The 24,826-nt window shown below is 52.6% G+C and overlaps 4 protein-coding genes across 11 annotated transcripts in view; 3 read left to right on the top strand and 1 right to left on the bottom strand.

Moving 5' to 3' along the window:
• Positions 1-1,427: 1,427 nt before the first annotated feature.
• Positions 1,428-6,798, bottom strand: RETREG2 (reticulophagy regulator family member 2). Its single transcript, XM_020904798.2, has 9 exons — positions 6,394-6,798; positions 5,997-6,103; positions 5,168-5,198; positions 4,675-4,810; positions 4,177-4,261; positions 3,742-3,885; positions 3,492-3,586; positions 3,183-3,318; positions 1,428-2,928 (listed from the first exon to the last, which is right to left on the bottom strand). The coding sequence occupies exons 1-9, from the start codon at positions 6,666-6,668 to the stop codon at positions 2,306-2,308; spliced, it is 1,632 nt and encodes a 543-aa protein (XP_020760457.1). The 5' UTR covers positions 6,669-6,798; the 3' UTR covers positions 1,428-2,305.
• A 69-nt stretch (positions 6,799-6,867) lies between these two features.
• CNPPD1 (cyclin Pas1/PHO80 domain containing 1) lies at positions 6,868-12,496 on the top strand. 2 transcript variants are annotated; one of them, XM_020904796.2, is made up of 9 exons: positions 6,868-7,923; positions 8,170-8,257; positions 8,721-8,829; positions 9,379-9,460; positions 9,623-9,743; positions 9,829-9,957; positions 10,526-10,587; positions 10,954-11,071; positions 11,290-12,496. In XM_020904796.2, the coding sequence occupies exons 2-9, from the start codon at positions 8,189-8,191 to the stop codon at positions 11,833-11,835; spliced, it is 1,236 nt and encodes a 411-aa protein (XP_020760455.1). In that variant the 5' UTR covers positions 6,868-7,923; positions 8,170-8,188; the 3' UTR covers positions 11,836-12,496. The 2 variants fall into 2 exon arrangements, with proteins under 2 accessions (XP_020760455.1, XP_020760454.1); XM_020904795.2 differs by lacking the exon at positions 6,868-7,923 and having other exon boundaries at positions 8,020-8,257.
• Positions 12,497-12,594: 98 nt separating this feature from the next.
• SLC23A3 (solute carrier family 23 member 3) lies at positions 12,595-21,398 on the top strand. Of its 6 annotated transcripts, none has more exons than XM_020904708.2 (12): positions 12,595-15,306; positions 15,421-15,578; positions 15,683-15,780; positions 15,965-16,038; positions 16,380-16,561; positions 16,907-16,999; positions 17,093-17,095; positions 17,213-17,258; positions 18,789-18,894; positions 19,203-19,370; positions 20,363-20,458; positions 20,553-21,398. In XM_020904708.2, the coding sequence occupies exons 1-12, from the start codon at positions 15,142-15,144 to the stop codon at positions 20,837-20,839; spliced, it is 1,476 nt and encodes a 491-aa protein (XP_020760367.1). In that variant the 5' UTR covers positions 12,595-15,141; the 3' UTR covers positions 20,840-21,398. The 6 variants fall into 6 exon arrangements, with proteins under 6 accessions (XP_020760367.1, XP_020760366.1, XP_070314770.1 ...); XM_020904707.2 differs by lacking the exon at positions 17,093-17,095 and adding an exon at positions 18,037-18,290 and having other exon boundaries at positions 16,876-16,999; positions 17,144-17,258; XM_070458669.1 differs by lacking the exon at positions 17,093-17,095 and adding an exon at positions 18,037-18,290 and having other exon boundaries at positions 15,683-15,804; positions 16,876-16,999; positions 17,144-17,258.
• Positions 21,399-22,713: 1,315 nt separating this feature from the next.
• Positions 22,714-24,826, top strand: part of NHEJ1 (non-homologous end joining factor 1) — an 89,929-nt gene continuing 87,816 nt past the window's right edge. The window contains exon 1 of one of the 2 annotated variants that reach the window (XM_020904793.2): positions 22,714-22,820. The gene's annotated coding sequence lies outside the window, so the exon portion shown is untranslated. The remainder of the gene's footprint in view (positions 22,821-24,826) is intronic. The other variant, XM_020904794.2, reaches the window with a different exon arrangement.

Raw genomic sequence — 24,826 nt, 5'->3', positions numbered from 1 at the left:
CAGCAAGACAGGGAGGACCCTTGAAACCCTGAAAGCCTTTCAGGCAAATGTGAAACACATGAAAGGGAAAAATTCTCACACACTTAGAAGAGATGCAGCACAGAAGTCAACCACAAGGAGCCAGGCAGCATTGCCAGATCGAACTTCCAGCTGAATGGAGGCCAAGGCTGTGAACTCATGAAAAAGGCCATCTGTCCAGTTCAGGTCTCTGAACGCTGTTCTTCCCCAAAGAGCAAGGACTGCTAAGCGACCAGTCTTTGTGAAGCTGAGATAAGCAGACTGCTCCTCTATCATTCCCACATCCTTGAGCATCTTCCCACCTGGGCCCTATTGACAGACAGGGGCTCCCTATTCTAGGGTGACGGCTGGAGCCAGACTGCCTGGATTTGGATTCTGGCTCCATCGTGAACTAAGGCCGTGGCTTTTCTATAAAATAACAGTATCTTATCTCAGGGTCCTGATAGAAAAATATGAGTTAGTATAGATCACCTAGAGGAGTGCCAAGTAGGAATGTTGCATTGTTAGTGTAGACACTGTTTCTTTCATGTTCCTGGACTTGGAATCAGTCTTGTGTCTTTTTCGACTGTGCTCTGTGGCATGTGGGATCTTAGTTCCATGACTATGGATCTAACCCTCGCCCCCTCTAGTGGAAGTATAGTCTTAACCACCAGACTGCCAGGAGTTTTTTCTTTTAATATTATTTTATTGATTGATTGATGGCTGCACTGGGTCTTTATTGCTGCACACGAGCTTCTTCTAGTTGTGGCAAGTGGAGGCTCTTCTCCAGCTGTGATGCACAGGCTTCTCTTGTTGTGGAGCACAGACTCTAGGTGAGAGGGCTTCAGTTGTGGCGCAGGGGCTCAGTAGGTGAAGATCAAAGGCTCAGTAGTTTTGGCGCATGGGCATAGTTGCCCTGCAGCATGTTGGATCTTCCCAGACTAGGGGTCAAACCGGTGTACCCTGAATTGGCAGGAAGATTCTTAACCACTGGATCACGAGGGAAGCCCCTTGGAATCGATTTTAACACAGGTATAAGTCCTGCTTGTTTGCTTCTATCAGGAGAGACAAATGAGGATTGAGGGAGTTAACCGTCAGCACATAGATAAGTAAGGACTTCTTAAGATAAGTGTTAAGCTTATGGACAACACTAGAAAACAACTGTTGTGGTGCACAATGGTCTCAAATTTCTGACTGGGAAGCCAAAGCAGTTTCCTCCTGGCACATACTTATTTGCACATGCTAAACCTTACTATGCATATCACAGAGAACTGCTAAGGGCAGGTTACGGCTGTCAGGGTAATCCTTGCTTCTGGCCTTGTTTTGCACCAAACTAAATAAACAGCCAGGAGCAAAACAGGGGACAAGGCAGCAGGGGCAGAGCACAGAGTGAGGGAGACAAGAGCTCACAGTGAGGCAGGCAGCAGCAGTTCTAGCCATCAACACTTTATTTTTCCAGTCAACACCTGCACAGATGTTACTGTCCATTTCCTGACCCTAGTAGGGGGTCCCACCACACTTGGACCATAGCCCAGAGAAACAGATCTCCTTACTCCTCCCTAAGATAAGAAAGTCCCTCGCCCCAGGAGACAGAGGTCCTGCTCACTACCACACCGCTGGCGTATGTGCTGTGGGATCCCTGCTCTCATCCTGAATAGGGAAGGGCCGGGACAAACGAGGGTAAGGGTGCAGTGGAGGTTCCACGGGCTACAGTGACTCAAGTGCATTAACTACTGACCCGACCCACCACCCCAGGTTTCATCTGTACCTCCCAGACGGGAGCCTCCCTAAAGCTTAGCTGGGGCCTGCTGGGGAGGAAGAGCTGGTAAAGAGTGGGGATTGAGCTGCTAAGGACAGGACACAGCAGGGAAGTAAAGCAGAGAGGGGCTGGGATAGGAAAGAAAAATGATAAAGTGCCTGAACTAAACAACTGAGCGGGACACGAGGACAGAGCAGCACAGGTCCCTGAGGAAAGGAGGAAAAAGAAAAGGACAGACCGTCAGGGCTTGGGGCATTGTGGAATGAGACTAGAGATGAGGCGGGGAGGCAAGTGGGAAGGACTCCCCTAGCCCTGTTCGTAACCGCTAAACCCAAATGTAAAATTATTTACAAACTTAAAAGAAATCCCAGGTACTGTACCAGGCCTGGGACGGCAGGCAGGCAGGCAGACAGGTGGAGGGGGGACTGGCTCCATCTGATAGCCAGCTTCCCCACATATTGCTCCTCCCCAGGATAGCAGGGAAAGGAGCCAACAGTGACATTCCCTAGCCAGGAAGCCCTACTGTGCCTGCAACTCCTTCCCCCAGGCTTATGGCTCTGCCACGGCCTGAGCCTCCTGGTCTGACTGTACCAGAGACAGGGTGTCGGGCCCTAGGGGTGGAGGGGGTGGAGCGTCAGGGGGCTCTGGGCATGTCTCTGGACCCAACCCCAGCTCTGCATTCAGCTGCTCCAGCTCCCCCTGATCCAGCAACTCGAAGTCCTCAGTGGTGAGTGCCTCTTCTTCCTCAGGGGCAGGCAGGGGCTGGGGTGAGTCCTGGGGCAGAGACGGAAGGACGGAGGGGGAGGGGACCGGGTCACTTTCCACAAGGCTGAATGGGGGCGACAGGGTGCTGGGAGGAGTGGTGAGGTCACCACTCGCTGCCTCTAGGTTCGGTGTCTCCGCTGGTCCTCCAGGGGAGAGCATCACTCCATCTGTGGGAGACCCTGCCCCATTGAAGTGCGTGTTCACAAAGTGAAGGGGGGATGAGAGTCGAAGCAAGGTTTCCTTGGATGCCACATCTTCTTCCTCCTCCAAGTCCAGGTCTTGTCGTGAGAGGGCCTGAGGGGGGCCCAGCAGGTCTTCGGGAGGGGCCAGGTCTGTCTCCTCTCCCTCCCCTAGCTCCCGACTCAGGGCCTCCTCTGGCTCACTTGGCAGGCTCTGCTGGTCCAAATCTGTGCAGAAAACAAAGGGCCAGGAATGGGCCTGCTGTTCTGAGTAGCTGCAATGGGCCATTCAGTTCAAGGATGAGAACTCAGGACATAGGATGCTAGGCCAGGCCTTAGGTGTTAAGGTCTTTTAGGAACTGTGTACAACTAGGGGATAGGCTCCCCAAAGAAAACATTTATGGGGGCAATCACCAGAGAGCACAGTCAGCATCCCAAGACAGGGAACAGGAAGATCAGGAAGGACAAAGGACTTCCCATACCCTCTGACACGTCAGTTAGTTGTGGAGTGGTTGCCCGGGAGACAGAGAAGCCACCGCTTTCCAAAATAGAAGCCTCCTCATCTGACAGCTCTGAGTCTGTAATGGCCAAAGCCAGTGCTGTTTTCTTCACATCCACCTGCAGGGGAACCATGATGAACACAACAGACAAAGGGGTGAGAGAGCCCATTTCCAGGAGCATTCCCTGCCCTGCCACAGGCTCCCATCCCCTTGAGAGGTGGCTGCTCTAAAGCAGATTCTCCCCCAGCCTTCTATTCGACAGCCCATCGCCCCTGGACCCCTGGACCTCACCACCGGGGAGAAGCCAGCCAGTTCTGCCTCGCTCTCACTCTCTGTCTCCGCCAGTGGCTCATCCCCTCCGGGCGGTGCATTCTTCCCCTGCCGCTCTAGAGAACAACAGCAGGGCAGTGACCAAGCAGGAACAGAGGTGGGGGACAAACATAGCCACAGGTCTGGAGAGTATCTAAATCCCAGGGTATTTCACAAGTCTCAAACCAAGGTCCTCCCCGCCTTCCCCTCCTGGGTCATGGGATCTCCTTACTCCTCTTGTCATGTTTGTGATGCAGGGCATCAGCTTCTGCCTTCATGCTGTAGTCCAGCTGCATGAGGAGGGGCTCCAGGCGCGTGTACATCCTCTGGATCAGTTCATGATACACCACCAGGGGCCAAAGCAGGATACTCAGCACTGAGGGTCAGAGAGTCCACTCAGAGCTCCCTATGCCTATTAACTAAGAGCCCTCATTCAACTGATGCCTAAACAGGAAAGACTGAAGGAGACAAAGTCCCTTCCTGAGGCTGTGCCAACTTCTTCCCACATCCACTGCCCTCCTTCCACCAATCCCACAGCATCCTCCTGAAGATCTCAGGAGTAAGTGGGTAACTGGGCAAAGAGACTGCAACAACCCCCCTTGGGTCAGTCCAAGAAAAGAAGACAAAGGAAGGGCTTTGGAAAGGGCAGGGGCCCGATGCTACTCACAGATAATGTAGGAAATCATAATCCCTGGCACATAGTGTCCCAGCACAGCCAGCACAGCACAGCCAGAGCAGACGCGAGCGCAGAACTGCAGAGAAGAGCACAGGGTCCAAGAAGAACAGGAGACTGAGGTATGTGCTCCACTTATCCGGGGAAAGAAATATTACTGCTCCACTGGTGGAAGGAAGGGTATCTCCTCTAAGAACGCAGTGATCCAGTTTAGTCAAGAGGATGCCCAGGATCATCGATTCAGGAAGTTTGCAACTGACATAGCCAAACACCTATAATTCAAACTTGGTCTCTCTTGGCAAGAAATAGTGTCAGGACACCAAAAGCTTACTCTGCGTCTTGTATCAGGCTACTAGCAGTAAATTTTGCCTTAAAAAGGCCCCAGGCCTTATCCTTCATCTCCAGTCAAGGAATTCGAGTCACTCCTCCCCATCCCCACACCTCCATTTCTCCACAGGGTAGAGCACTGTTGTGTGATGAGGGGGAGGTTACCTGAGCTGGATTCTGCCTCTTGTACTGCAGCAGCTCCTGCAGATGAATCTGGAAGGTGAGCCAGCTCTCAGCCAGGTATCTGCACAACTCGGGCACACTCAGCAGGTGCGGCCGGGCTCCTGACCCCGCACCCTCACTGGGGAGACATGATATGACCCCTGGAGGCCTCAGACACCAGCTTCCTAGGCACTCAAATCCCTCTGAGAATGCCCATGAGCTCTGTAGTCTAAGGAAGTGGACAACCCTGCCTCCCAATGGGAGGCTGTCTAGGTCCTGGGAAACAAAGCCTGGGGCTCCCAACCCTTTGCCCTGAAAACAGCAGGCATACAAACACCTACACAAGAACCCAGGACCAAGCCTGCTATGGTGCATTCACTATGCTGGGGGCTGTGCCCACAGAAACTCCAGATTGCTCTGCACTGTGGTGGTGACACTGGCACCAAAGCAAGGGTGTGGACATTTGTCTGTTCTTCAAAGGGTGGTCTGCACTCACCTGTCAGAGTGTGGCTCCTCCGGGGATGATGCTATAGAAAGGGAAGGGAGATAAGTTACTGTGGGGCAGAGCTCTGGGAAATACTCACCGAGCCAGAAACAGTTGCCCTTCCTCTGCAGTCCCAAAGCGCTTTCTTCAAATGCCATTTGCAGGAAGTATTACATTGTTATGTTATTTGTATTGTCTCCTTCCTCAGACTTTACCCTTTTCAACAACAGGAACCCCATCTTATTCACATTCACATGTACATACACCCCAAACAGCTCACACACAACCTGGCACCCAATTCGCTAAACCGTCTATTAAGTAAATATGTGGACAAGAAAACCCTGGTTAAGATCTAATACTCCTACCATACGTGAAACCCTACCATAAGCATATGAAGTGTATTTATAAATTCAAGAATATCCTCCTCTTCATGAAACTGGAGATTGAGTGACTTTTATAAGGTCACATACAGGGTAAATGGGAAGCAAGCAATGGAACCCAGGCAATCTGGATGCAGAGGTCCACAATCTTTACTACTACTCCTACACACAATAAAGACTGAAGTCAGGAGGAGAAGAGGGCGGCAGAGGATGTGATGGTTAGATAGCATCACCACTCAATGGATAAGAATCAGACACGATTTAGCGACTTAACAACCACACACGATAACATGAATTTTGAGAAAGAGGAAATTTATTTCCCATCTGGGGAAGTAAGCAGTCATGCTTTGGGAGGCAGGTGGCCTGCGGTACATGCGTCTCACCATTCAACCCAAGCCGGGTGGGTCAGGCACAAAACAAGTGCTCACTGGGGCTTGCTGAATGAATCAAGTCACACTCACCAGAGATGTCAGGGAGGAAGCGAGGCTGCCACAAATCCAGCAGAAAATAGGCCAAAAGTGAGATGCTGAGTAGGAAGAAGGGCCGTAGGGAGGACGAAGACAGCAACCTTAGGGAGAGACAGGCACCTCAGCGATGAGTGGGTGAGGGAGGCTCCTATACCCGTCGCGAAAGGCGGAAAAGCGCCCACTGATGAGGGACTGGGAACGTCCAGGCCTAATCCGACACCCGAAGACACAGGAACAGGGCACCCCAGGCTGACAGCGATCTTTAAACACCAGGAGGTGGACCAGCCCTCCAGGACAAGCGTCTTGCCCAGAAACGGGAATGGGACTCCGGGCTCGCCCGCCCCCGCTCTCCCGCGCGGCCCGGCCCCGCCCCCTCCTCCGCGGCCGTTACCAGAAGAGGCCGTTGAGCGCGGCCGCCGTGACTAGGCTGTGCAGCGGCTTCTCCCACACCAGCAGTCGCTGCGCTGCGGCCAACGCCGCCTCCCAGCCGCGGAGCCGCAGCCACAGCGTCGTGGCGAGGCGTCCCACCGCTTCGGCCGTGGCCGCCTCCTCCTCCGCCTCGCCGGTGGCCTCACCCATGCCCAGACCCAGGCCCAGGCCCAGGCTCAGACCCAGCCCCGGGCCCCCACCAGTGCCGGTGTTGCCACCGCCACCGCCGCTCGCCATAGCCCCGCCGCAGCCGCCGCCCGAGCCCGCGAGGAGCCAGGGCTGCGCGGCCGCCGCCTGGGGCGCGTCAGGCGGAAGGGGGCGCACACCGCGGAGAGGGCCGCCCAGGCCGCGGACGGGCGTCACGTGACGGCAGAGCGACGAGCCCGGCACGTGATGTGCCCTAACCGCCGAGATAGGGTGACCGGCGCCTGCGCGCAGGGGGTTGCGGGTGACCCTGCTCCTACGCAGGTGTGTGTTTTGGCGGCGCCGGGCGGTGTCTGCCTCTTCCTGACAGAGGGGCTGTATCTCCGCTTTCGCCCACTCCAGCCAATTTTCTTCCCCCTGTGTGGGCAGGGCGGCTAGGGCGGCCGGTCCTCGCCTGGATTTCTGGTGTGAGGCGACCCGAAGCGGCAGGAAGTCAGCTTCCAGATGCCCCCGTGGGCTCTTTCTGCTCTGGTTAGGGCGGCGGCCGTCCTTTTACTCAACCCTCGATGTACTGGTCCTCCCAGGTCCCTCCCCTCAGCAATAAACAAACACCAGCGCGTGACTCGATCGACTCGAAAACAGCTTCGGCTACACAGAAAAGTTGTTTCCGTCCCAACTTTCTGTAAACTCTCCCGCCTTCACGCATCGGAACTCCTTCCAATCCCTTAAGCGAGATATTGGGGTCTCGAAGTCTAAAAACCCTGTCTAGGTGTTATTTACTCTTGGCGGGGGAGGAGGGGCGTTAACGCCATTTATTGAGGCTTCCAACGTAACAAGCGTGTTGTTACGTGTTCCCTTGAGAACATTTAATCTCTGCAATATATATAGCCAAAAATCAGTGCCCTTGCTACTTTGTACACAATTCACCAGTTAAAATTTGTGTATTCTTGATTTTATTTTTAAAATGTATATTGTCCTGTGTGTGCATACATCTCCCCTTTAAAAGAAAACAATCGCGAGCAACTCCCTGTCCCGAGTCTTTGTTTTATTTACGTTTATATCTACACCGGCACGAAAAGGTCAGCCGGGCTCGCTCGTCCTCGTGTGCCACGGCCCCCTAGGAATTGTCCCGATTTCTTAGACACGCTGGGGCTCAGCGATATCAGGAATTCTAGCCCAGCTCCTTCCCAGCGGTCGAAGCTGGCGGCTCGGCCCAGCTGGCAGCAGGAAGTGCCCGGTGCTGACTTCGCCCGCGACGCCCCCGCGGCTTGTAAACACCGGGCAGACGCGCGGCGCGGCAAAGGCACAGCACGCGCCTCGAAGCCAGGACTCCTCTCTACTCGGTGAGGTGGGTGTCCAGGCCCTGCAGCTCCACGCCCCGAGTCCGGAGGCCAGAACCGGGAGCCAGGAGCCCCGCCCGGAGCGGAACAGGAAGAGGCTCTGCTGCCCGGCCCCGCCTGCCGCGGCTGGCGCGAGGGGAGGGGGCTGCACCGGCAAGGGCGGCGGCCCGCGTGAGGGAGGCCGGCGGACAGGTGGGCAGGCGGGCAGGGACGGCTCCGCGGCCCCTTTCGAACTCGTTCCCTTCCCTTCGTAGGGCAGTGGCTGGCGGCGCGATGGACCTCGCCGGGCTCCTGCTGGACGAAGAAGGCACCTTCTCCCTCACCGGCTTCCAGGACTTCACGGTGAGCACGCGGCCCGCCGCCTCCCTAGCCTCCTAGCGCTTGTAGCCTTGGCCGTGGGCGCTCCCTCCGCGCCCGCCCCCTCACCGGAGCCCGAGCGGGGCCGCGAGCTCGCCTGGTGGCTCTGCCGGAAAACTAGGCGGTAGCCGCTCGACCCGTGCCTACTCGAGGCCCTGGCTCCTTGGGCCCATGGGGAGAGCTGCGGTACTGGAATGGGGTAGGAGGTAACCAGCCCGGCCCCTTCTTGGAGAACTTCTCCTCCGGAGCCCTCGGTGAGGAGGACTCCACCCCCTGTGGACAGAGTGCCACTAGCAAACAATCCAGAGAGTGCGGGGCCGGGTTGGGCACGAGCCCCGCTAGCCGTGCGGCAGGCCTACCGCCCCGTAGCCCCCTTCCAGCCCGGAGCCAGGATCTCCATCATACCCTTTCCTGCCCTTCACCCTCCACCCCACTCCTGCCGTTTCAGTTCCTCCCAGGACACCAGAAGCTGAGTGCCCGAATCCGAAGGAGACTCTACTATGGCTGGGACTGGGAAACTGACTGTACTCTGGAGGAGCTCTCCAGCCCCGTGGCAGGTTAGACAGTGTTGTATGACCCGACAAGTGAGAAGCCTGAAAGTAGGGTTGTCAGCCGTCATCAAAATGACTCTAGGTGTAGCCTGTGAACTACACTGCCTTTTGGTAGTTAGTATGTTTGACAGGTGTAAGGACTAGATCTGTATTTCATTTTTCCCTTAAATCCAGATGATTAGGAAATATTGCTGCCTTACAAATCTATATTATTCTTGATCTATAGACTAGAAACTTTTAATTTTCCAAGCATACCTATCATATATTTCCCCCATCAACAAGACATGTTTATCTTCTCAAGTGAGCTAGAGTGAAGGACACATCTAGGTAATTAATTGCAGGTGACAGGGAAATAAACCTTCCTATTGGAAGGAGCTGGAATTCATATTTGGAATAGGCCTTTTGTTTCAGCGTGGGAGAATTGAATCTCTGCTTTGTTACTGTGGTCCTGTCTCCAAGACCTCAGAGAATGTAGATCTGGGTCTTCTGCTGATAGCAGTGGGCACAGCTGTGGGGGAGTTGTTTGCTCACTCTGTTATCCTTCTGCCTCTACAGATATTGCTGTGGAACTGCTCCAGAAGGCAGCCCCCAGTCCTATTCGCCGTCTCCAGAAGAAATACGTAGCCCACGTGTCCCGGTGAGTCCACAGTTGAGAGATACAGAGTGAGAGTGTTTGGGCTCTAGAGAGAGGGGAACAGTTATCTCTAAAGAGAACTTGTAAAGATACAGGGATGAGCATCATAAGTTACAAGAACTGAAAGATCCTTGCGTTTAATTCCTAATCCTTTCTGATACCCAGAGAGGCTTGCATCTCTCCGTGTGCTATGATGCTGGCTCTGGTATACATTGAGCGGCTCCGGCATAGAAACCCAGACTACCTACAGCACGTGTCATCCTCTGACTTGTTCCTGATCTCCATGGTAAGATGCCCCCTTCCCTTCAGCTCCCTGGTAAGCCTGGAGCCAGGTGTGAGCTCTGCTGATATCACCTCTGGTTCCTCTGCAGATGGTGGCCAGTAAGTACCTCTATGATGAAGGGGAGGAGGAAGAGGTCTTCAATGATGAATGGGGAGCTGCTGGGGGTGTGGCCGTGCCCACTCTCAATGCCCTGGAGAGGGGCTTCCTGAGTGCCATGGTGAATAGCTCTTCTCTCTCTTGCTTTGTTTTCCTGACCTGTTTTTATGTTCTTTTCATCCTTTGTTTTTTATTTCCCAGCTTCCTGTGGTCTCTTTATTTTTCTGTTTGTCCTCTTTATGTCTTCCCTTATTAGCATCTTCCCCTCTAGCTTTTCTGGAATAAGCACAGTCTTTGGAGGTTCCTGGCATGGTGAAGTCAGAAGTGGAGACCTCCTATTGTCAGTCTTCCAGGTCCCACAGAGTACACTCTGAGCCAGAGCTTATCTTACTGGGCTCTGGGTATTTGCTTCCAGACTTTGCCTTCCCCTAGATTTTGGGCTTCCTATGGGCATGAACCATTCCCAGGATTATTTTTTTCTCTTTGCTTTTAATGGAGGGTGCAATGTGAAACCAGCTATGTGGTGATTAAATAAGTTAATACATAAAAGTTTTTGGAACAGTATCTGGCACACAGTAAGAGCCAAGTGTGACCTGTAGTGGAGGTTATAGTTGCTGCTGTGGGTCTGGTTATTAATTGACTGTGGCTCATGTCCAAGTCTGGTTGGATGCTCTTCTCTTTATCCACAGGATTGGCGGCTCTACACTGATCCTCGGGAAATCTTTGAGGTGCTGAGCTGGCTGGAGGGCTGGTAGGTTCTAGGAATTGGAAAGAGGGACTTGAGGATTTGGAGGCTGAGGCCTAAGCCATAGGAGCTAAACAGAGGTGAGGGTCTGTGTAACTGGGGGGAGGGAGAAAATGAGAAAGAGAATTGCCCAAGGTCATGGTTCCCAAACAAGTCTGCTGTCCTCTGTCACCTTTGGAAGAGTGGGAGAAGCTTATTTAAAATAGATCTTGGTCTCACCCTCATCTTTGGAATCAATGGGTATACCTAGGAGCCTGTACATTTAACAAGTTCACTGGTGTTCCCTGGTGGGTCCCCAGGGGAATGAAGGTGCCGGTGGGCCAGCTGCAGGAAGATTGCAGACCCTCTGTGTCTTTTCTCCTATCCCTGCAGCGTGGCTGAGCAGCAGGGGCGCCGGCGGGGCTGGTACACCTACACAGACCTGTGTGTGCTGCTGGAGCAGCCTGCCTGGCAACTGGCGCTGGGCTCCCTCTGCCAGCGGCTGGCAAAGGTGAGGCGGGTCAGGAAGCAGAGGGAGCTTGAGCTGGCTGATAATGTAAAGCAAATACAGAATGGCTCAGGAGATGGGGTTGGAAGTAGATGGTGACTGAGAGCTCTAAGTTGAGTCCATGAGTCTAGAGATAAGGGGCGGGTGTGTTAAGGACAGTTAGAAGAGGATTCAGGGGAAGGGGATTTGGGCACTGACCTTTCTTAACCCCTCTCCCCCAGCTGTCCTGCCTGTTGGCTATGGCATATGTGAGCAGCGTGGCCCTCGCTGTGGCATCGATGGCCGTAATACACCAGTCCTTAGGGCTGTCCTGCAGCCCCCCGCCTGGCCCTCCAGACCTTGGACTGGCCTCCAGGTGCCTTTTGGAACCCTGCATACCTTCCCCCATGCCACAGTGCCTGCCGTCTCCTGCTAACGTCACCGGCTGCCTGGAAGGCGATGTAGTGCTGCGTTCACTGTGGGGCAGTCTGCTAGCCTCGCTGACTCCTCCACCGTTGCCTCCTCCAGACCCTCCTGCTCCCCCCACTCTTATTCACAACTGCCCCCTTTGCCAGAAGCTCCAGAAGGACTCCCCAACCTGCCGTGCCTGCCATCACCTCAACCATACCGTCCCCACGGGGCCCCCCAGTCCTTGGTCCCACTCCCATGGCCTGGCTCCCCCTTGGCCTTGGAGCCAAATGCCCCCTCTGCTCCCACAGCCCCAGCAATGTTCCCTTTTCAGCATCATGGAACTGGCCCGCCTGAAGTCTTTCATTTTCCCAGGCTAGGTAGGGTTCTCAGGAATGCGTTAAGAGGATTTGGGAGTCCCTGAGAACCTGGAGGGGCAAAGCTTGATCTGGGTCCTTGGCTGGTCTCCTGTCCTCCTGGGTGATGGAGCTTAAGGGGGTCATGTGGCAGAAGGACTGAAGGTCACTTGCTCTTCTGTCCCTCAGTGGCTGACTGCCTGGCCAGGGCAGTGGTCGTTCCAGGGAAAGCCTCAGCTCAGTGACCAGGGGTGTGTCACAGGTGGACAGGGGAAAGGCCCCTGTCTCTCCATGTCCCCTGGGCTCTTCTAGACTTCTGCTTTTGAGTTTCCTAGGATTGGGTGAGGGAGGGAGGAAACACTGATGAGGGTCTATTTGATGTCTCTGGGGTAGGAGAGGCGGGGACTGACAGGGCCCCCCGTGGTGGGAGTTGCTGAGGGAAGGCGGGAGAGGGGGGGACCTCCCACACCCGCGCTGAGTCTTGAAGAACCAGGGGCTGCTGGGACCTTCACCCCGGCCCTTTTGTCTTCCAACATTCTCTTCTTAAGTCCCCTGCTCCTGGGCTTCCCTCTCTTCCGGTTCCTCTCCTGGGTGTTCTTTTCACAGGCCTCTCTGGCCACTGCTTTATATCTGGGTTTTTCACGCTTTTGTAGAACTAAGGTTTCAATAAACAGTTTTAGTTGCATAGCCTGGACTCTTTCTTCTGCAGCAGCCCTCAAAGAACTCTCCTCCCCAGATCTTCCTTCTCAGCCTCCCTACTCCCTGATCCTGTCACCCTGCTGCTCATTCTCTCTGAGTTCCATTCCAAAACGTCCTTCTTGTTTGATGGTCATAGGTTCTCATATCAAGCTGCTTCCTCTTTCCTGCTCCCAGCACCCTGGGGCCCCTAACACTCCTTGACTGGTGCAGTGAGGCACAGATGGTGACTGTGCCCTGCCTAGGTGTAACCCTGTCACAAGTTCTGAGTGAGAGCCATCTTTGTGGATCCCAAGGCCCATGTCATGGAGAGAGTATCCAGCAGAGCCCCATGAGCTCCTTGAGGGCAATATCAAGGATACTTTGTCTGCTGACTTCCTTTCTGGGCTGACAAATGGTGATTATTAGCTTAAGGGCTTCTATGGTGGCTTAGTGGGTAAAGAATCCGCCTGCAATGCGGGAGACCCTGGTTCAATCCCTGGGTTAGGAGGATGCCCTGGAGAAGAAAATGACAACCCATTCCAGTATTCTTGCCTGGGAAATCCCATGGGCAGAGAAGCCCGGTGGGCTCCCGTCCATGGGGTCACAAGAGTCAGACACGTTTACTGACTAAACCACCACCAAAGAGAAGACCAAGTCTGGGTTATCACTGAAAGAAGAGCAGCCAGCTGAGCTGAGAGGATTTGGGACCACAGAGGAAGATACACAGTGAGGGTGGTGCTGCCACCTAGGGGGCATCTTGGAAATTTATGGGGCATTTTTTGGTTGACAAAAATTTGAAGGGATGGGACTTACTGACTCTTAGTCGGCCTATGTAGTAACCTACACATCCAGAAAGGCTCAAGAACTCCCTTCTTATGAAGAATTCCCGAGGCAACTTTTTTTTTCATTTATTTTTATTAGTTGGAGGCTACTTACTTTACAATATTGTAGTGGGTTTTGTCATACATTGACATGAATCAGCCATGGATTTACATGTATTCCCCATCCCGATCCCCTCTCCCACCTGCCTCTCTACCCAATCCCTCTGAGTCTTCCCAGTGCACCAGGCCCAAGCACTTGTCTCATGCATCCAACCTGGGCTGGTGATCTGTTTCACCATAGATAATATACATGTTTCGATGCTGTTCTCTTGAAACATCCCACCCTCGCCTTCTCCCACAGAGTCCAAAAGTCTGTTCTGTACATTTGTGTCTCTTTTTCTGTTTTGCATATAGGGTTATCATTACCATCTTTCTAAATTCCATATATATGTGTTAGTATGCTGTAATGTTCTTTATCTTTATCTTTCTGGCTTACTTCACTCTGTATAATAGGCTCCAGTTTCATCCATCTCATTAGAACTGATTCAAATGAATTCTTTTTAATGGCTGAGTAATATTCCATGGTGTATATGTACCACAGCTTCCTTATCCATTCGTCTGCTGACGGGCATCTAGGTTGCTTCCATGGCCTGGCTATTATAAGCAGTGCTGCGATGAACATTGGGGTGCACGTGAATCTTTCAGATCTGGTTTCCGAGGCAACTTTTGAATGACTGGGTAGACATCATGTATGATTGTTTATCTGAGCCTGGAACTACTTATTTTCTCTAAGCATGTAAACAGAATAGATTTTGCCCATTTGGAAAAAGACTGTTTCCCAGGAATGCATCTCTGTACATTAAATCTACGCTTTGTTCAGCACTTTACGAAGAACTTGTTCACTCTTTTGGAACATCGGGTCGTGAATGGCAGCACTGCTGGTGGTACACATGTCATCAGGGAAGCATCAGTATCAGTTGGAATTGTAGCTGTTGCATCCACTGCAATTCCACATGAGGGGTGGGCACTAGGCTACTTCATTGTCTTCCAGTTTAGTTGGACCCAAGCTTTCCCATGGTGAAATACATTATTTAAATTACTTTGAGGACTTCCCTGGTGGTCCCGTGGCTAGGACTCCATGCTCCTGATGCAGGGGGCCTGGGTTTCATCCCTGGTCAGGGGAACTGGATCCCACATGCCACAACTTCAGAGTTTGCACATCTAACTAAAGATCCCACATGCTGCAGCAAGGATTGAGGATTCTGCTTCCCCTAATTAGGACTGGAGCAGCCAAATAAATATTTTAAAAATAAAGAAATCACTTTGATTTCTTCTTTATAGTACAATGAGAACATTGTATACAGAGTTGTGATCACAGTTGTCATACATGACGAAGGGATGTTTTCTCTTGAGGTAGTCCAGGAGGCTTGACCCTAAAAGGCTTGAGAACTACTGTGTAATTGTGATGGTTCCAAATGACAGTGGTGAGGAGGTAGTACAGTCTATCAAACTTCCCCTGGCTATGCTAGGGGGCGGTTTCCTCCCCACCACTCCTATTCTGGGACAGGAGACCCAGATGGAGATTCTTGGGAGGGGGAGGGACTCAGAACTTGGTTCCCCGGTTAATGGGTGATGGAATTTGCACAAGAGCTGGGCAAAGGTGAAAGGGCTGCATCCTGCCCCAAATCCCTCATCTCTTCGCTCTGCTTCATTGACACTCCTGCCCCCTCCCTGCTCCAGGCATCTAACTTCACACAAACTCTGACCTCTTACTCTCTCTCTCTCTTAACTCTGGCCCAGGGCAGCCAGGACAAGACAGAAGGCAGGGAGTATGAGCCAGTCACCCCCCAACGCCATACAGCTCCAGTCTGCGGGGTCCCAGAGCACCCTGGCTCCCCTGCCACGGCCACCTGATGTCCAAAATCCCCCCTCTCATTCTTGGGCCTCTCTGTGCGGGCCTCCTCCCTGGGGCCTCAGCTGTCTTCTGGCTCTGCAGGTAGGAGGCAGAGATGCCTGGGTTGCTGCTGCTGGCTGAAGAGGGTGTTTGGAGGGTGTAGGTGTGGCATGAGAAACCCTCTGGAAATATGTATTTCTGCCTAATTGCCCGCAGCATATCTTGGTGTTGGCTTCTCTACTCTGCACCTCCCACCTGCTCTTGCTTCAAAGTCTCCCAGCAGGAGGACTCTCTTTCTCCCCTGCCCAGCTCCTGGCTTCCAGCCTCTTTGCATGTGGCGTGTCTACCTCCCTGCAAACCTGGATGGGCAGCAGGTGAGAGGAACTCCCTGGAGAGAAGGTGATGGGGTCCCAGCCGGGAGGCGAGGCTCAGGGAGGATGGCGACTGCCCCACGTTACCAGACCTGCTGTTTCTACAGGCTGCCTCTTGTCCAGGCTCCATCCTTACAGTTTCTTATCCCCGCCCTGGTGCTGACCAGTCAGAAGTTACCTCTGGCTCTCCGGACACCTGGAAACTGTGAGCATAGAGCAAAGGCACAGGGTGAGGGTGGGGTTGGCTGCTCCTCTGAGCACACAGGTGGATTTGGGTGCAGGGTTGAGATGGGGCAATGATGAAAGGGCCAGGCGCCAACCAGAACTGTAGAGCAATGGTTCTCCATCCTGTTTCCATCTCTCTTCTCCACACCCCCAACTTCTCCCAGCCTCCCTTGTGCTGCGCCTCTGTGGGAGGCCTGGCTGCCATGGCTTGGAGCTCTGGAACACTTCTATCCGAGAGGTACATGCTTAGGGACGTGGAGGAGGAGGGCTGGACTAAGAGTGCTCCCAGGGTTGGGGAGGTTCTTGTTTCCATTTTGTAGGAACTGAGATGCTCTAGGGGAAAGAGGTGGTGGTGGGGAACCCCTCCTGGAATTGTTGGGTTTTTTTTTTGCCACACCATGCAGCTTGTGGGATCTCAGTTCCCCAACCAGGGACTGAACCTGGTCCATGGCAGTGAAAGCCTACAGTCCTAACCACTAGGATGCCAGCAAACTCCCTGGAATTAGTTAAGAAGTCCAGGCTGAGGTCACCTTGATCAAGGAGAATGTTTGCTCTTTGTCCTTTTCTCCTCTCCACCAGGTGTCGGGGGCCGTGGTGATCTCTGGGCTGCTGCAGGCCACTCTGGGGCTGTTGGGGGGTCCTGGCCACTTGTTCCTCCGCTGTGGGCCCCTAGTGCTGGCCCCCAGCCTGGTTGTGGCAGGGCTCTCTGTCTACAGGGAAGTAGCTCTGCTCTGCTTCACTCACTGGGGCCTGGCATCGCTGTAAGTAAGTCCTGAGAGGCGTGATGCCTGGTGGGCTATGTGGGAGTGGGAGGAGAGAGCTGCTACTCTACCAGTCCAGCAGCCGTCTCAGCAGGGATAACACTTGTGGCTTTGGAATCCAAGACTTTTACTGGATTCATTTGGTTACCTTGGCTTGTACCTTGTCTCCCACTGACCCTCAAGGTGCCCTCCATCCCTCTCCACGGGGGCATTCTTTTATGGACCCCCTTTCATGGTATCCTGCCCCTCCCATCTGTACTCCCTGCCTCAGGGTCAAGCTTCCTTTTGCCCCTAAAGCCCCTTCCCTCTTCTAGGCTGATTGTGCTCATGGTGGTCTGTTCTCAGCACCTGGGCTCCTGCCTGCTACCCCCACGCCCCTGGAGGCCAGCTTCAACCTCTTCAACCCATACTCACATCCTGGCCTTCAGGCTCCTCTCGGTATGTGGGGGTTTGGGCGGGGCAGTTGGAGTTAGGAAGGCTGGCATGGATTGCTCACTTGGCCCCTACTTGGTTGTTGTCTACCCCTTTAAGAAAGTTGGAAGGTTCTGGGGGAGGGGTTCTTTTCTGAGTCTTTTCCCTCAGGTGCTGATCCCAGTGGCCTGTGTGTGGATTGTTTCTGCCCTTCTGGGTCTCAGCATCATCCCCGGGGAGTTGTCTGCCCCCACCAAGACACCGTGGTTTTGGCTGCCTCACCCAGGTAGGCTTTCTCCTAGAACTCAGAACCTGCACTCAGGAAGCTTATAATATGTCAGGGAATACAGATACTAATTCAATAGTTACCTAAGTGAATGTAGAATTGCATATAGTAGATACAGCAAAGGACATGTACCTTGTATGATGAAGGTTTATAATGGAAAAATCTGACTTTATTGGAGAGGTTAGAAAAGGTGTTCTTTTTTAAATGGTTTTTATTTTTATTTATTTATTATTATTATTTTTTGACCATGCCACATGGCTTGTGGGATCTTAGTTCTCCATCCAGGGATTGAACCTGGGCCCTCAGCAGTGAGAGATGGAGCCCTAACCACTGGACTGCCAGAGATTTCCCAGGAAAGGCATTCTTGAGGAAGTGATCACTGAGCTGAGATGTGAGAGATGAGTAGGAGCTTATTAGGGAAAGGCAAGAGACAAGAGCATTCTAGGTGGAGAGAACAACATATGCAAAGGCCCTGTGGTGGCCTGCAGCACAGCAAGTACAAAGGCCTGAAACAAAGGCCAGTGTATCTGGAGTGAAAGAAATGATGAAGAGTGTGGTTGTAAATGAGGCTAGAGAAAGAGGTAAGGGTCAGACCAAAGGGACCTTGTAGATCGCAGTAAAGGAATGAATGGGTTTTTACCTTGAGTTTGATGGTTTTGTCCCAAGACATTATCTTCAAAGACAATGGGGCCTTTAGGCTTCTTGTGTCACAGGCTTTAGGCAGGGGAATGCTTCAGACTTGAGTCTGGCCCCAAAGTGGCTCCTTCTCCCTCCCCAGCTGAGTGGGACTGGCCCTTGCTGACACCCAGGGCTCTGGCTGCAGGCATCTCCATGGCCTTGGCAGCCTCCACCAGCTCCCTGGGCTGCTACGCCCTCTGTGGCCAGCTGCTGCATTTGCCTTCTCCACCTCCACACGCCTGTAGCCGAGGGCTGAGCCTGGAGGGACTGGGCAGTGTGCTGGCTGGGCTGTTGGGAAGCCCCATGGGCACTGCATCCAGCTTCCCCAATGTGGGCACAGTGGGTCTTCTCCAGGTATGTGAACAGGGGTGTGGGGAGAGGAGCTGGAGGTGCAAGAGAGGGAAGGGAACCGATGGCTTGCTGTGCCCAGCCCTCTGTCAGGCTCTTCACAGCGGCCATCTCATTGAGAGAGGTGCTTAGAAGTTGTGGGGACTAGGAGTGTGAGGGAGACACTAAATCACTACTGAGCTCTTTCTGTGCCTCAGGCATTTGTACCAGGGCTGAGGTTCTAGAGAGAAAGGAGTCAGATAAGTCCCTGTTCTCTTGAGGACTTTAAGAAAGAGAGAGGCGGACACGTTAGGAGAAAAGCAAATAAGATAATTTCCGAAAGTGATAAGTGCTATTAAGAAAACAAAGCAGGGGCTGGGAAGCGGGTTGAGTAAGAGAGAGCCCTTTAGGATGCTTTTTGGGAGAGTAACATTTTAGTTGGGATCCAAAGGATGAGATGGGGCTGGCCAAGCAAAAGGCTTGAGTGGTCGAGGAGGTGTGTTCCAGTGTCTCTTCATCACGTAGGCTGGACCTCGGCGAGTGGCCTACTTGGTGGGGCTGTTCTGCGTGGCGCTGGGGCTCTCCCCAAGGCTAGCCCAGTTCCTCACCACCATCCCGCTGCCTGTGCTTGGTGAGTGGGCCTGTTCTTGATGAGCGGATGTCTCGGCAGCACTGGTATTGAACCGGGATCCCTCAGCAGGGCCCAGCTGGTTGCTTGTGGGTGACACCCTTTCTTTCTGAGAAGCCTCCCTAGCATATGGCTGTGAGTATATGGCAGCTGCCCTCATTTTCTCAGTCACATCTCAGCCTCCTGACTGGGCTTCTGGTCTCCTGGGCTTTTTGGTGGTCTCTGCCCCTCACAACCTGTCCCACCCTATAGTAAGTACTCTGCTGTGCCAGCCCTCTCCCAACCTCTTTGATTACTTCCGGATGAGACAGGTGGGGTGCTGGGGGTGACCCAGGCCGTGGTTCTGTCTACTGGATTCTCCAGCTTCCACTTGGCTGACATTGACTCTGGGAGGAATGTCTTCATTGTTGGCTTCTCCATCTTCACGGCCCTGTTGCTGCCGAGGTGGTTTCGGGAAGCTCCGGTCCTACTGAGCACAGGTGGGAGGAGGGGGAGGGACAGAGGAGTTGCCTGGCAGTGGGCAAGCAAGGGCTCAAGGCTTGAGTTTCTCTGGCCTCCAGGCCCCACACCCTTCTCTGGGCTTGGGGATAAATAGTCTGTCCATTTGTTTAGCAAGTATTTACTGAACACCATGCTAGCTTCCTTGGGATACAAAGGTGCCTATAGATTTACAGTCTAGTAAAAGAGATGAGATGTGTAGAAATGTAACTAGAAATGTTCAGATAAAGAGCTGTGATGCTCTGCAGTGAGAGAGATGGCTTCTTTTGGAGATGAACCGGGTAACTTTTATGGAGAAAGTAACATTGAGTTGGTCTTGAAGGATGGTAAGATTGAAACGTATTTGATGAGAAGGTCATTACCCACCAAGGAAGTAGGAAATCATAGCATAAGACCCAGGAGCAGCAAATAACTTAGTTTGTTAGCTCAGCTCAGCAAACAGCCGTGATTTTAACTGAGGATGGTTTTGCCCCACACAGAACATTTGCCAATGTCTGGAGACATTTTTGGTTGTTACAAGCAGGGGAGAGGTTACTTGCATTTAGTGGTTACAAAGATGCTGCTACACATCCTATAGTGCCCAGGACAGCCTCTCTCAAACAGAGAAGTATCTGGTCCAAAATGTCAGTAGTTCTGAAGTTGAGGAACTCAGGCTAGAGCATAGAAAGTGAGAAGTAGGAAATAAGGCTGGGGATTTTAATACCAAACTTTCCAAAGACAGGGAGCCTGGAATGATCAAAGCATATCTGGAAGGCATGTGGATGCTCAGAAGATAGGGTGTTAAGCAGGGGTCCTGTGGGAAGGGTCTGGATGTGGGAAATAGAGAGCAGAGGGACAAAGTAGGGAGGGGGAGATAGAACAATTCAGAAAGACCTGTCCTCCATCCAGTACTTAAGCTTAGGCTGGAAGTATAAGACCCTTGGTTTTGCATAGCATCAGAGTCCCCCTCCTGCCTGGTCCTAACCCCTTGTAGGCTGGAGCCCCTTGGATGTGCTACTGCACTCACTGCTCACAGAGCCCATCTTCCTGGCGGGACTCTTGGGCTTCCTCCTAGAGAACACCATTCCTGGTAAGTTGAGGCCAGGCCCCAATAGACTGGGGAGTGGCCAGGAAGTCATCACTCCCTGGGTTGGGCAATGACCTGACCACTTTGTCTTTTGCAGGCACACGGCTTGAGCGAGGTCTAGGGCAAGGGCTGCCACCTCCTTTCACTGCCCGAGAGGCTCCGATGCCTCAGAAGTCTAAGGAGAGGGCAGATCAAGAGTACGAGCTTCCTTTCTCCATCCAAAACCTGTGTCCCTGCATTCACCAACACCTCCGTTGCCTCTGCCCGCTGCCCCAAGACTCTGGGAATGAGGAAAGAGGGCCCTCTGAGCCTGGAGAGACAGCTGACTTGCTGCCTGACTTTGGGGACCAGTGCCCTCAGCCTAGCAGAGGAGAGTCCCAGTAATTACTAGGACTCCTACTCTGGTTAGTTTAATCCTACCTCCCAGTTTGCTGGAGAACCAGATTGCAGGCTCCACTTTCTCCCAGGGAGAGGATGTACGTGTGTGTCTCACATGGGCTCCCCAAAAGTCTCACTTCCCAATAAATGTGTTTGCCTTTTCCTTTCTTAGTTAGGCCTGTTCCAGAGCAGGGGCTGTGAATGAATGAGTGGTATTTTGCCTGTGAATGATCTATACTCGAACCCTAGCATTCACTTAACTGATATTTATTGAGTATCTCCTATGTGTAAGGTCCTGGAAATACAGATATGGATAAGACATGGTCCCTCCCCTCTCAAACACTTACGATTTAAAAAGACATATAATTACTGGACTTCCTTGGCGGTCCAGTGGTTAACACTCCGAGTTTCCAATGCAAGGGGTATGGATTTGATCCCTGGTGGGGGAACTACTAAGATCCCATAAGCTTCATGGTGCATCAAAACAATAACAATAAAAGACATGTAATTACTAACTAAAATCCAAAGTGGAAGTCAGTCTTCAATAAAGATTAAAAGAATGCTATGGGAGCTATGGTTTTTACAGTAGTCATGTATGTATGTGAGAGTTGGACTATAAAGAAAACTGAGCGCAGAATTGATGCTTTTGAACTGTGGTGTTGGAGAAGACTCTTGAGAGTCCTTTGGACTGCAAGGAGATCCAACCAGTCTATCCTAAGGAGATTAGTCCTGGGTATTCATTGGAGGAACTGATGTTGAAGCTGAAACTCCAATACTTGGGCCACCTGATGCGGAGAGCTGACTCATTTGAAAAGACCCTGATGCTGGGAAAGATTGAGGGCAGGAGGAGAAGAGGAAACAGAGGATGAGATGGTTGGATGGCATCACCAACACAATGGACATGGGTTTGGGTGGACTCCGGGAGTTGGTGATGGACAGGGAGGCCTGGCGTGCTGAGGTTCATGCAGTTGCAAAGGGTTGGACATGACTGAGCGACTGAACTGAAAAAAAAAAAAAAAATGGGAGCAGAGAGGAAGAAATAATGAATTCTGATTGAGGACAGTGGGAAGGACTTTACATAGAAGCAGCACTGGGGCTGGCCTTAACAAGAGGACTTCGGGTTGTGGAACATGGATGAGGAGAATTTTTCAGACTAGGGTGTCCAGATGGAGTGAAACTAAGTTACACAAGGTACAAGATGAGTTGGATTGGTGATGGAGCATAAGTATGGCCGTGGATGGAGGGAGAAAGGAGGCAGGAGAGGTACAAGATAAGGTCAGACCAGGGGAAGTATGCCTGGGAAACTCATCTCTTAACTCGCGTGCTGGTGGGACCCAAGAGAGAATATCTAGTGAAGTTCAAGCCCCTCGTTTTATTTAAAAACAAAACAGTAAAAAACGGTAGGGTATGGAAATTTGACTTTCGGTTTTTCAAGTCCAAATTCGTGGTCCCCTCCTGCATTTCGTCTGGCGTTCTTTCTACTCTGCCAGGGCAACTCTTCTGTGCTGTGCTTAGTCGCTCAGTCGTGTCCTACTCTTTGCGACCCTATGGACTGTGTCCAGCCAGGTTCCTCTGTCCATGGGGATTCTCCAAGCGAGGATACCGGAGTGGGTTGCCATGCCCTCCTCCAGGGGATGCGTCTTCCCAACCCTGGTCTCCCGCATTGCAGGCCAATTCTTTACTGTCTGAGCCGCCAGGGAAGCTGGGCAACTCTAAGGAGTGCCTTTATCCTTCCACCTCCCTACCAGGGCGCCCTTCGGACACCGGTAGCCCTCCGCACACCGGTAGCCCTCCGCTCGGAGCACTCCAGTTATCAGCTCCTGGGGCCCAGATGTCCCGCCCACATCAGGCCTGAGCTCCGCCCCAGTGTCCCAAGACCCCACCTCCCTGTAGTGGGGGTGGGAAATGCTTCTACTCTAGGCCTTTTCGTTGGCGCGGGCGAGCCAGCCTGCCGCGGGGAGGGTGAGAGCTCTCCCGGCCGCTCACGGTAGGTGGGGTCGAGCTCTAATCCGGGCCAGGGCCGGGGCCAGGAAGTGAGAGACTTTCTCGGGCCCTGCGGGCTGGTCCTGGCAATAGCGCCTCCTTCCCCCAAGTGTCCTGCCTGGAGGTACCAGCGCGCGGCCAAGGTTCTGGGCCAGGCCTCCGGGGATGGGCGGGTGGGTGGCGGAGGCCGCGCGTGCGCAGCTCGCCTCCCAGCAGCGGGGCGGGGTTTGTGGAGGTACTCCTAGCCGGCAATTTGCTGCGAGGAGGCAGCCGGTTTTTGGCCTTGTTGCTCATTGGGGAGTCGGGAGCCATGCCTCACGCAGCCGGCTCTGTAAAAATAGAAACGCGGACTGGAAGGCCTTTCTAGCGAGGGCGAATGGAAACTGGCTGCCACCAGGCGGGGCTCCTGGGGTGGGGCTGTGGTAAAGTGAGGCAGGGTCCGCCCTCTCCCCGAATGGTGAGGCGGGGCGGGGTCTAGCCCGGACGGTCGTTGGCGTTCTGCTGCCCTCTGCAGGATGGCGGAGGAACTGCGCTTAGAGGGGCTCATGCCGACCCGCCTTAGGCGACCCCACTCCGCTGTTGGCCCTCCGGACTTCCACTTCCTTCATTCAGTAATTATAACAGGTGTACACTTGACTTCCCTCATAGCTCAGTAGGTAAAGAATCTACCTGCAATGCTGGAGACCTGGATTCGATTCCTGGGTCGGGAAGACCCCCTGGAGAAGGAAATGGCAACCCACTCCAGTATTCTTGCCTGGAGAATCTCGTGGACAGAGGAGCCTGGCAGGCTACAGTCCCTGGGGTCGCAAGAGTCGAACACGACTTCGCGACGAAACCACCGCCACCACACTTGAAGCTAATATTGTAAATCAGCTATACTTCAATAACAAATTATTAGGAGAAAAAAAAAAGAATAATAAACGGGTGAATCTGGTTCATGTGAAGTCATCCTAGAAGGAAATAAAAAGCTGAGATATTGAGGCCTCAGAACTGATGTGTGTGGTGGGAGCAGCTAACTCTAGGTGTAGTGCTGAATTGCTCAAACCTCTTTGGGGGGCTTGTTGACCCCCCCAGCTGCATTTTAAACTCTTCCCCCGCCCACAAAACACCATATAGTGTGAGTGTCTTGAGCATCCAGACTTTCTGAAGTGACAGGCTCAGATAATCAGCCCAATTTTGGTGACTGAGAGTGCACCCTGGGGAGTGCCTGGAAAGGAGAGAAGGGCTTGGTGACTTGCGGTTTGTGATGGACTTGAGGTGTGTGATCTTGGGCAAAGTGGGACTGTGGTCTGGTGAGGACTGGCTTCGTCATTCCCAGATCTTCTCCCAGTAGGAGCAGCAGGGGAAATGTGACTGAAATACCATCCTCCAAACAGAAGGTTTTGAGGCTGCAGATAAAAATTACAATACGTGCATTTCTATTTCACCTGCCTAGTGACTGTACAAATTATGTTACAAGGCTGCAGTAGGTTATGGTTGGAAGAATAATGGCTTAGGTTGAGATGAAAATGACTGGAAGAACGGAGCCATGTTAACCATATTAATGAAATCCAAGGATTTTCATTGTTATCTTTATATTCTTAAAGATCTGCCTCCACTTACTTCAGTTTGTATTTATAGACTTTCATTATATCACTTTTTTTTAACCCACAGGAAAAATGATAACTGCCTATAAAGTAGCCATTGTTACTGAATATCTGTTAGATTAAGGCTACACATTTAGTTACTGAAGTGGATAGATTGGCTTCCAGGATGTTCAGCAGCGCGTGATATCATTGGTGGCAGTGCCTTGGGAGGGGAGGTGGGCGATGAGGGAAGTGGAGTTATTTCATGGTCTCTACCTTTGCTATGTTCTGCATCTTATATTGACTTCTTAGTCATTCAGGGTCTTCTTGAAATGGAGTTGGGGTTTTTCTCTTTGCTTCTGGACATGGAGTTATTAGCTCTTTATTTGACCATAACTGTGGACCTCTTCCCTCCAAATGGATATATGCCTTTATGCGCAAATTT

This window comes from Odocoileus virginianus, chromosome 30, assembly GCF_023699985.2.
Source record: "Odocoileus virginianus isolate 20LAN1187 ecotype Illinois chromosome 30, Ovbor_1.2, whole genome shotgun sequence".
NCBI classification, from domain to species: domain Eukaryota; kingdom Metazoa; phylum Chordata; class Mammalia; order Artiodactyla; family Cervidae; genus Odocoileus; species Odocoileus virginianus.
This window is presented reverse-complemented; position numbering and strand designations above follow the sequence as displayed.

Bases quoted from the DNA above. Each gene is read 5' to 3' on its own strand.
- SLC23A3 (XM_070458666.1), top strand. From the start codon at position 15,142: ATGAGCCAGTCACCCCCCAACGCCATACAGCTCCAGTCTGCGGGGTCC. The intron at 15,307-15,420 runs GTAGGAGGCAGA...AATTGCCCGCAG, and splicing joins GCTGTCTTCTGGCTCTGCAG to CATATCTTGGTGTTGGCTTC. The intron at 16,039-16,379 runs GTACATGCTTAG...CCTCTCCACCAG, and splicing joins GGAACACTTCTATCCGAGAG to GTGTCGGGGGCCGTGGTGAT.
- RETREG2 (XM_020904798.2), bottom strand. From the start codon at position 6,668: ATGGCGAGCGGCGGTGGCGGTGGCAACACCGGCACTGGTGGGGGCCCG. The intron at 5,199-5,996 runs GTGAGTGTGACT...CCCTTTCTATAG, and splicing joins CTTCCTCCCTGACATCTCTG to CATCATCCCCGGAGGAGCCA. The intron at 3,886-4,176 runs GTGAGTAGCATC...TCTGACCCTCAG, and splicing joins TATGATTTCCTACATTATCT to TGCTGAGTATCCTGCTTTGG.
- CNPPD1 (XM_020904796.2), top strand. From the start codon at position 8,189: ATGGACCTCGCCGGGCTCCTGCTGGACGAAGAAGGCACCTTCTCCCTC. The intron at 9,958-10,525 runs GTGAATAGCTCT...CTTTATCCACAG, and splicing joins GGGGCTTCCTGAGTGCCATG to GATTGGCGGCTCTACACTGA. The intron at 10,588-10,953 runs GTAGGTTCTAGG...CTATCCCTGCAG, and splicing joins CTGAGCTGGCTGGAGGGCTG to CGTGGCTGAGCAGCAGGGGC.